Below are 11,038 nucleotides of genomic sequence, written 5' to 3' on the forward strand. Positions count from 1 at the left end.
AAAACATTTTCGATGACTAGTAGACTAGTTTAATTTCATTTTTATCTCCAAAATCTCCTTCGGTCTCCCACCTTCCCCGCCTCTACCTCAATCTCAAACAGACAGGGCTAGATCTTCTCCCTCTCTAATTGAGATTCCAGTCAATCAAGATGCTACATGGTGATGCATGATTTGGCGCTCCCTGTTAGCACACAGTTTGGGCGCTGGATTGAGTAGGTTGTCTAGTCAAGCTGCAAGAAAAGAGAGATCAAAGTGTCCGGGATGCTTTCCCAGTGTGCGCATTCTAGTGCTTAAGTCAATGGTGAATGTATTGAGAGTAATAAAGAGAGAGAGAGAGAGAGAGAGAGAGAGAGAGAGAGAGCTAAAGCACTATGAAAGTTAAATCGTGCATACCTTCTAAGGTTGGAAGTGAGACCTTTATATAGGCATTGTTTGGCGTGAGTTTCACGCACTGCGTCTGAGATCTTTGGAAAAACATGGTTGATCAGTCTGAAGTCATCGGAGGTAGTTTCATGTGCAGATTAGGATTTTGTGCCTTTCTCCAGAACATTTGGTGTGAGAGCTAACTTCCGGAGGACCCGAGAATGATGGGATGCATGCGGAGGAGGTCGACGAGCACGTCTCGTAGGTCATCACTTGGACCTCAATTAGGTCAACAAGTCCTCGATGGAGGTTTCTCCTCAGACTGAAGTCCCTTGGACTGGTACTGACAAGGTGTCATAGATTAGTAAGTCCTTGAGGGAGGTCGCTCCTCACACCGAGGTCCCTTGGACCAGTAACAACGAGGTATGAGAGGTACCACAAGTCGGCCATGGACGAGGTACTACTAGCCGCCCTGCCGAGGTGCTTGAGCTGTGTATGAGGTGCCCTAAACTGATTTTGGGGTGGCGAGATACGCGACTATCCACATGGCGCTAAGATGTCAAGCAACGAAGATGGATGCCACATGTCGCTAGGTCAATGGAGGGCCAAATCACCCCTCATCAATTGCCCCCCACACTAGATCTGAGGCCAGTTTAGAAAAGAGTGTAGCTTGTTCGAAGATGAGGCTCGAGGTGACCTACTCTAGACGTTGGTTGAATAAGTCCACTTGGGTTGGACGACCTACCGGGCTATTTTTGGCATGAAGACAATATTTCTAGTCTAAAGATAGGTGCACATTTGAAATTGGGCACGACTTTTCAAAATTTGAAACAAGGCATGTGCACCCTTCAAAATTTCGAACGTGAGCTTCTTCTTGGACCATTGGATTGGACAAATCAAGTTCGTTGGTGGTCCGCTCTTCTATCTATAAATTGGGGGGACCCTCAAGGGCCCCATTTTGCTATCCAATTTTGGACATACGCTAGGGAGAAGATTAGTGGAGCTTTGAAAATCTCCAACTCGACAGTAGAAGTTTCCAGCAACCTGTCTTTTTCCTCTTGTTAGTGAGTCTCTAATTCCTCTTACTCATGTCTAGCAGGTCGGAGAAGGAGTGCTACCCAGATGCTCGAGCCGGGGGATCCTCGTCTCAAGATCGAAGAGGTTCCCAAAGAGGGGCCTCAACCTCCAAACAAGCCTCATCTAGAATAGGTTTTGAACCCTCCGAGCTATCTGGCAAGGAGATAGTGGATCTGATTACCACCTATCAGATCCCTAATAATTTGAACTATATCTAGCCCGAGAACGGGCAATATCCGTGGAGCCAAGGATAGACTGAGGTCTGTGTCTTCAAGGAAGCCCTCATTGTCAGGCTTTGCTTTCCCCTACATTTGTTTATCAATGAAATCCTTCAACACTATGATTTGGCACTGGGTCAACTGCACCTAAACTCTATCAGGACCATTGTAGGTAGCATTTCTCTTAGCTATCACCTCGGTTTCCCCTTAGATATAAATGTCTTCATGGGGTATGCAGTACAAAGAAGGTTCCCAATGAGCCCTATTATTTCTACACTAGCTACCAATCTGGGTTTAAGCTTATGGGCGGTTTTCCATCCAAAATCGTGAACTGGAAGGAAAAGGTCTTCTTTCTGAGCCATGAGGAAGGATGGCCAATGTCAACGACCTAGAAGGCTATGACAAGAAGATGCGAAGTTGATTTCGACGAGGAGTTGCTGAATGACCTTAGACTCCTCATTGAACAATGCTCCTTCGTCGATGATTTCCTAGCTGAACAGATGCTCATCGAGGTTGACCTCAGGCCTATAGGTAGGTTATACTATTTTCATTACCTTCAAATTTTGTTTCTTGCCCTTTGTCCCTAAGCTAAGTTTCTTTCTATTTGATCACAGAGATGACTAGCTTTTCTTCAATCGTGCACGAAATCCGTCTAAGAAGAAGAGGAGGGTGGTTGGTGAGTCTAACCACACGGTCAAAGAAAGGTCAACGGAAGGTCACCATCTTGCGGTTGACCTGGAAGAGGGCAGCAACCCGATTCAGACGGATCTTGTTCACGTCACTCTAGTACCATCGGTGAACATGTCCTATTTCGATGAGGTGACAACTTACGGCTTGGAGATCCCTTCATTCGTTCCCCGTGTCAATTGCTTGATCATCGATAGGATTCATGACCCGTACGTGGCACTTTGTATAGGAATGGGCATTCTCCTTCCTGAAGATGTCCGCATGTATCATGAGCATGATCCCTCTGAAGTCGGTGCATGAATCATTCGGAATGCCATGCAGGTATACATCCTTGCGAAAAACTTGTTGTGCTGCTATATTTATCCTTTACCAAGCTGTTTTTTTATCCATAGATCAACTCACTGAGTCAAGTCATGCTAGATCAGGTCACTGGCTCGAGGTGCGAGTCCCATGAGATGAGGGCCATCATAGAGACCCTCCAATCTCAATTAGAAGCAGTCCATCTCAATGCCGAGGAGGACCAACAACAATTTTGTTCCCTTAGCATGAGTATGAACCATGAGCTAGAAGAAGTTAGGGGGACGATTGCTAGTCTAAACGGTGAGATCCAGGAATAGTGGGCCAGGCACTAACGATATTCACCGAGCCAAAGTTGCTTCTATTGAGCGCTTTTGCCGATTTTCGGAGTTTGAATAGTAGAGAATTGAAGCGGAAGTACCTTCTCTGAAGAGGGGCTTCAAGTTGTGCCACTGCTTTCTTCAATGCCTATGCATGAACCTTGACTTGGGCTCTATCTCGCTTAGGTTAGTTTCAAATGATCTGACCCACGAGGTCGAGCAAGTCGCAACTACTTCGAAGGAGAGTGACAATGATAAGTATGATGGTGAGGGTGGTGATGAGAATAACAATTAGCAAAGGATTTGTCTTTCCATATAGATTACGACTATGATATGGAAAAGATATGATATTCGAAAAACAACTAGCCAATAAAAATTTTCAAGATCACTATACATCAGGCCTACGAGCTTGGTAGAATTTGAATTTGTTGCGACCTATCTTCTATTTTTGCTGGTTGTAGGGAATTCTCCCTTAAATGGAACTTTTGAAATCTTCCCTTCCTCGCCTTTCCTTTTTTTTTTTTTGTTTATCAAGTTGGCCATGAAAAGTCGACATCCTTTGGTTCAAGTTTGCCTTATCTGGAGTGATAGGAAGCGGAGTTCAGATTGACCATGTCAAAACTACGCTCACCTAGCGAGCTAATAAGTCGTGCTAAGGTTGCGGGTGCATCTGAAGCATCTGGGAGCCGAGCACGACTCGTGGTTGTGTCTATGCCATCGCGGGGGGACTCTCCCGGGTATGCGTTCATAGGTCAATGCTGCACATGTGTTGCACCTACTCCTGCAACTGTTGATCGTCCATTCCTACAAGAGCCATGTGGGGCTCAACATGAGGGGATGGTTCTACTATTTGCAGGTCCCCGACTCTTACGAGAAGCATGAGAGGTTCGACCTATGAGACCGGCTCCACAATCAGCTGGTTTCCAACTCTCACGGGAGCCATGGAGGTCTTGATCTACAATGCGGCCTTGTAGTTAGGGCTGAGAAACTATCTAGGCCAGATCTCTGAAGCTTGCCCAAGTTGCTCATTCAAATTCTGGTCCCCTTGTGATAGCATCATCAATACGTGCATTGCTATTAGCATTGTTGAAGACATTGTTTCCTAATGATGCTATTGAGCTTAGGATTAGAGAAAGGTGAGAACTTGGCTATGTGTAGTGTTCCCGTAGACGGTGCTTAGGAGTGTCTAGGATGCTTTCCCCATGTGGGAACTCTGATGCTTAAGTCAGAAATGAGTGTATTGAGAGCTAGAAAGTGAGAGAGTTAGAGCACTGTGAGAGCTAAATCGCACATAACTTTCGAGGTTGGAACTGAGACATTTATATAGGCGTTGTTTGGCATGAGCTTCACACACCATATCTGAGATTTATGGGAAGGAGTGGCTGACCGATCCGAAGTCCTCGGAGGTAGTTTCACATGTATACTATGCTTTTGTGCCTTTCTCCTGAACATTTGGTGCGGGACCTGACTTCCAAAGGACCCGGGAATGATGGGACGCACACGGAGGAGGTCAGCAAGCATGTCTCACAGGTCCCTTGGACCAGTACTAACGAGGTACCATAGGTCGAAAAGTCCTCGAAAGAAGTCGTTCCTTACATCGAGGTCTCTTGGACCGATAATGACAAGGGACGAGAGGTACCACTGGTCGGCCCTAGACTGATTCCGTTGTGCGTCTCCTTGACTTGGCGAGGTACATGACTATCCCTGTGGTGTTGAGAAGTCGAGCGATTAAAACGGATGCCACGCGTCGCTAGGTAAGTGCAGGGCCAGATCACCCCTCATCACTATCCTAACTCTTCATTCTTCGCATCAACAAGCAATAACACCAAAACTACCATGTAGTCATAATCAAAGATAAGACAAAAAGTCACCCTTCTCACCAACGATGGCAATTCCAATAAGCTTGATCAACTCCTCATCTCCCCCGCCATCTGCAACACCGAAGATTTAGGTCCCTTCATACGCAAAGCATTTGCTTCCAAGAAACCTGAAACTCTCCTCCACCACCTACACTACTTCGCTAAATCAAAGGAATCAGATATCAAAGAGGTATGTAAGGCCCATTACCAAGTTTCATCATGGTCGTCGATGATCTCAGATCTATGCTTTCTGATGCCGATTCACTCAAGTCTTGCGCTCTCCCACTCCAATGAGTTGTTGTAGTTTATCACAGGTCCGCTTCTCAACTCTCTCAACGCCTTTGTTGAGGCCAGGAACATAAGTCGCAATATCAGTCTTGCTCTCGACTCTGTTCAAACTTGTATTCAACTAATTGAACTCTGCTCCAGAGTGAACATCTATTTGCAATAATTTCTACATGGCCTTGAAGTGCCTAGAAGCAATAGAGAGGGATTTTCTCAAGAGAACTCCATCCTCCATGCTTAGGAGAATGCTTCTCAAGACGAAGATGTCAACAATGAAAACTATGACAAGCTTTCAAATGTCACCGGATTCGGACTCTCTCAATCACCACATACTAACGAGTACGGTTCTCTTCGTTGTAGTGGAATTAACTTGTCTTGTTACCTGTGTGGTAGTCAATCTGGATATAGAAGGTTGAAGAAGAAGAAATAGGGGAAGTGGAGAGAAGAGGGATGGAGGGTAGTGCTGGGCTTTAAAAATATTTATAGGTCACATGGTGTTACCTGTGTAGGATTTTGATAGAACATTAATAGGCGTTAACAATAGGGGTAGAGTTAGTTAATTGTTAGCAACAATAGGGGTATTTTAAGATAATAGTCAAATAATAGGGGTAGAGTTAGTCAATTAGCTAAACCTTAGGGGTACTTTAAGAAATTTGCCCTTTATACAATAAGCATTTGTTCAACTTTTTTCTTCTAAAATTGTCTCTAATTGAATTACTTTTAAAAAAGCACTTTTATAAAAATATTTTTGCGAAAGCACTTTTGTGAAAGTACTTTTTCGAAAGAACTTATATATATATATATATATACAATTTCTAATTTTAGAAATATGATGAGAAATAATATTTAAAGCATCTTGAATACATAAATTTAAAATGTAACATGCACATCTAATATGAAATAATTTACCATCTAATATGAAATCATTCCATTGGGGACCCCCCCAAACCCTAACAACTAGTTTCTCGGGTGGGCCATGTCATGCCAGCCCATGGATCTGAAACCCTCGGCCTAGCACAGCCCGCACGATCGTGTTATACCTGGCATAACCCGCATTCTATCGTACCGAGATAGGTCATGCTGGGTCTAATTTACACCTCTACCTTTGTACTCAAAAAGTGAATAACATCAAAGTGTACCAAATAATGCACTGATGCACCATGATTTGCTCCAATTGCCATACTTTATCGATCAAACAGTGATTTTTCCGATCTCCCCCTCCCCTATTCTCATCTCTACCCACCACAGCCGCTGCAATTTCTTCCTCTCCCCCTCTCTCACTTTATCTCTTTCTTCTTCTCTATCCTGCTTCAGACCCACCATTGTTGTTGTTTCTATGGCAAACGATTTCTTCGTCATCTTGTTGTCTTCATTGTTGTTGCTCCAGTGGTCACATCTTCATTCAAATGGGAGAGAGCGTTTTAAATCATATGGGCTTCATAGAGAAAAAATTGCAACGATGCTAGTGCAAGTGCTCATACGCATCTACATCTTCTTATGGGCTCTTGCACAAGTTGCAAGTTTTATGGGGTGGATAATAGATTTGGACTAGAATCTCAGGCATCAAATTAGATCAAAAGTTGTTTCGAGATGTAAGTTGTCAATTACAGAGTTAAAAAAAAAAAAAACGTGGAGGAAAGATAGAAGGCGCATTCGGATCATGTTCGAGAAGAAGGAGAAAGAGTTGGGAATCTCAAGTTGGACCTATTTATATATCCTTTTCAATATTTATTAATTTATATATTAAATTTTTTATTTTATTCTTTTATGAGATTTAACATGCAAGAGTTTGCAATTTTTCAGTTTTTTGGATCGTTCAAAATGGAAATCCAAAGAATTTGATAAGCCAAAATGACGTGGAATGCACTGGATAGGATCCACCGTGCATTAATGGGATATATTGTGGTTGTTTGAAGAAATGGGATATATTGTGGGACGTGGGGCGCAGAAGTGAACTCGAAGAAATGTCTTGATGTTACAAATGGGCGTTTCACAGTTACATCCATCGTGCATTAAAAACATCTCTCATGAATAATAATAAATAAGGGAGATGTTCCTAATGTACAATAGGATTTGTGTGTGAGGCGCCAGGTGTGAGGACTAGAGATTCGGTCTTTTTTTTGTGGATGTGAGTTGTGGGATTTTCAAGGCGTGTGCATTTCCGAGTTAACTTTAATGGCTACGCTCGCATTTTTTTTGATAAAATAAAAGGGAGAATGATGGATCAGCCCAGGGAAAGAATTTATATAAGAAATCTTCATTAGACAAATCCGTATTTCTCCGAAAATAAGAATAAAAGTAGGGGGCTATTATTAATTTATCAACTCTCGTCATAAGGTGGCATTCCCAAAAATGCTTTGCTCCCAGTAGCCAAAGTTTTTCCTTTAGAAGCGTTTTTCTCTTAAAATCATGGTTTTAAAAATCGGGCGGACCGGTTGACCTAGTATCCGTTTAGGCAATCGGTTCTATTTCACCCTAAAAATGATTGTGAGCCAAAAACTGTTAATCCATTAATACAGACAATAATTTTTTGCCACTATTTTATTTTTTTAAATCAGAACGGACCATTTATTCAATCCGGATGGGTGATCATTCGACCCAGAAACCAGTCCTTAAAATGATTTCATATCCGATCTGATTTTTAAAACCTTACTTGAAACGGTCCAACCAAATACGTTTTTTACCGTTAAACTTGAAACGCCTAGATGGTGGCGACACCACGCCACACTACCAAAAATCACCTAAATAGGACCACGTGAAAATGCTAATGCTTTGAACGTGACAAGTAGACTTCACAATCTTGTTGCAAATTGATAGGGGTAAAGGAGAATTTGTTTTTTCCTCTAAATTAGCCGTAGCTAGGATTGTTGGGTCATTTGGGTGAATGTTTGTGACGGGCTTGATGTATACAGACTCTCTAAACTTGGATGTACCATCACTCATTCAACCTCTAAAGTCGAACAAAACCATTGCATGGCATACATGCATGCTGTTTCAGGTGTCAACGTGGCCTCCTATTATCTTAGATCTTTTTCAGTGCACACACGTATCAATCCATTTGTTTCTTTGTAGAAAGTAGAAACCACTACAAAAGCGGAAGCTCCGATCATCAAAAGAAAAACAGTGAGAGAGAGAGAAAGAGAAAGAACAAGAAAGTCATAGCGAAAGCAAAGAGATCGATGGAACCATATCAGGAAGACGACGCCCAGAAACAACACCAACCGCCTAATATCTCACCGATGAAGCCGGTTACTGAAGGTGCTTACGGCGGGGGACTGTACGGAACGGAGGAGGGGCAGCAGGAGAAACCAACGAAGCCACCGGCCAGCGACACTCAGAGTGCGGATGGGCCGGTTGACACCGGCATTAAACCGAAGCATAAGCCCCCTCCTTCTACTGGTGACCGAGACGTCGATATTACGGGTCAATCTTATTTTCAGTAACCACTGTTTCTCTCATTTTCTTCGTCTTTCTTTTTGGTTACAAAGTCTTTCTTTTTTCGGTTAACTGGATCCACTCACTGCCGTTATCTTCTGTAAATATTTATATGTGAATGACGATATATGTTGGGTGGGAATAATAGACATCTTCTCACCTTTTACCAGAGGAGAGAGAGACAGAGAATGGATGGATGGATCTTCATTTCTGACCTGATATGAACACGACGAGCAATCATGCATTCATCCTTGAAAATTCGTTAGACTAACAAAAGTAACAATTTGGAGTCGACATGGGCCTAGTTTGCCAACACCGATACAACTGTTGGTTTGGGCTGGCGCTGCATCTGGTCCATATTTTCAGACCCTTAATTAGGGTTCCGTTTGGATAAGCTTCTTTTAAAGCCCAATAGCCCCAATTTCGGCTTTGTGCATTCAATGTTTAGTAGACTCTTCTAGATTATAATTTTTTTAAAAGCAATATGGGCCCAACCCAATTGTGGTTTCCACTTTCCAAGTACCAAATCTCAAAATTAAAGCCGAAACCTATCCAAACACTGCATCCTAAAAGCAAACATATTTATCACAAGAACTTATCCATGAGACCATGACGATGCACTTTTCGACTAACCTTCTCCACTTCTCTATTTTCTGAATTCTTTTCCCCAATGCCAAATTGCTGGGAACAATTGGTGAAACAAAGCCCGGAGCCCCGGATTGATATCATTGATGTAAGGGAAGGGGCTTGGTCGGGCTTGGGCTCCACTTTGTTGTCTTGTGGACCATCTTGGGGCTTCATAGATGTTATGGGCCAATACATATATTCTTTTCAGTGCAAATGGACTGAGTGTAAAAGTTGTGGTTTATTTTGTAGTTTTTTTTTTTATCAGTTTTGAGCGAAAAATGAGACAATAAGTTTGTGTGAGATAGGAGTGCAAAACATAATTTACAAATAAATATATCCAAAAATTGAATTGGGAGATGAAATTCTATACAGAAAATCACAAATAAAATGATCGTAGAGCTTTCTAACAGGTGATTTGGGCTCAGTGCAAATTGTTCTTTACTGATCTTGTATCAGACTGAAGTTATATTTGTGTGAAAATGAATGAAGCTAATATTTGTTGGTGAAGTGGCTAAAGTTGTATTTGGCGCGTGGGAACACAGGACCAAAAGCCTACGAGCCACGGGTCTGGGGCTCCCACAGGCCACAACTATAGGCATTCTTTAGACAGGTCCTACTTAAAATATCAGCTGGGCCAAAAGAAAAGTCCTTATCAGATGGTTAGAAATAGTTTTGATCAAGTTGATGCCGGTCGTGATTCTTAAAATGGATGGGATAGCCCACAGCCCACGGGTGATGGTTATGGGCCTTCTGGTCCTGACCTACATCAAGGTCCCGACCATTTTCCTACAGCAAGCCCAAAGTGCATTTTCTAAAACAAAACATAGAAGGGTTTCTCTCTCGAAACGACAAACTTCACTATTATCGACACCGACCATTGGAGCGGTGAGTGGTGAGATGGGCGGCTAAAGAGCAAAATGTAAGAGGAATAGAAGTAGGGCTACAACTTCGGCGGGCCCAATTTGAACCCGATCCCATTCAATCCGAGCTTTTGCACGGAGAGGGCTTGAGTATTGGACTAGGCCGGGGCTAAAAAAAATCACAGAAAACTAGGGCCTGATTTAAACTTCCTTTGGGCTTGAGGTGAGGCCTCGACCCCCCAACACTGCAAATTTGCAATATCGCATAATATACACACTAATTTAAACTTCGGTTGGACTTGGTAGGTTTTACCCGGAATCGAACTGATCTTGAACCGACTCTACCCTGTAAGTTGCACTTGAGTAGGTTTTATCCGGAATTAATATTTTTAAGGATATAAAGATTTGAGTCAAGCTAGAATTAACTTTTACAGAGTAGGTTCCAAAAACCTGGAATTGACATCTATAGTGTAAGTTTTAAGTTTTGCCTAAGCGAACCGAATTTTGGAACCGGAATTGACCCCTGTACAGTAGGTTTTAGGTTTTGCCATGAAATCGAGTCAAACTTAGTCATGCTTACCTTTAGTACACATTTAGACAATGTTAGGTTTTGACATGAAACTGAACTCATGCATACCTTTGACACACATTTAGACAATATTTTTGAATCTGGACTGTTTGGCCTGACACTGTTTAGGATGGTCAGACCGTTTGGCCTGACATTGACCGTGCCACCCTTAATTTGTTCATCGACAAAAAAACCGTTGATTTGGCTAATGACCCGTTGACCCAGGTACCCGAATAACAGTTTTTGGTTATTTTTATTATTTTAAATTACAAAAGACCATCTTCAATCAAATTGTTGACTAGTGGCCAAAACGATTTTAATTTTAGATTGATTTTTAAAACATTGTCTAGAGAATACATTTTAAATCAACCCAGACCCAACCAACTGCCTATGTCCGGCTACAGTTGTAAGTTGTAAGCATCTTTCAATGAGTCATGGTTGG

General features: G+C 42.4%; 1 protein-coding gene across 1 annotated transcript; it reads left to right on the top strand.

The window, feature by feature from the left end:
• The first annotated feature begins 8,217 nt into the window (after nucleotides 1-8,217).
• LOC148849478 (transcription activator-like protein) lies at nucleotides 8,218-8,710 on the top strand. The gene has a single exon (XM_088948228.1). It carries the CDS (start codon nucleotides 8,286-8,288, stop codon nucleotides 8,547-8,549), a length of 264 nt encoding a protein of 87 aa, XP_088804354.1. The 5' UTR covers nucleotides 8,218-8,285; the 3' UTR covers nucleotides 8,550-8,710.
• Nucleotides 8,711-11,038: the final 2,328 nt, after the last annotated feature.

This window comes from Nelumbo lutea, chromosome 6 (assembly GCF_056320005.1).
Source record: "Nelumbo lutea isolate HS-2025 chromosome 6, American lotus-T2T, whole genome shotgun sequence".
NCBI classification, from domain to species: domain Eukaryota; kingdom Viridiplantae; phylum Streptophyta; class Magnoliopsida; order Proteales; family Nelumbonaceae; genus Nelumbo; species Nelumbo lutea.

Coding starts and splice junctions, on each gene's coding strand:
- LOC148849478 (XM_088948228.1), top strand. CDS start 8,286: ATGGAACCATATCAGGAAGACGACGCCCAGAAACAACACCAACCGCCT.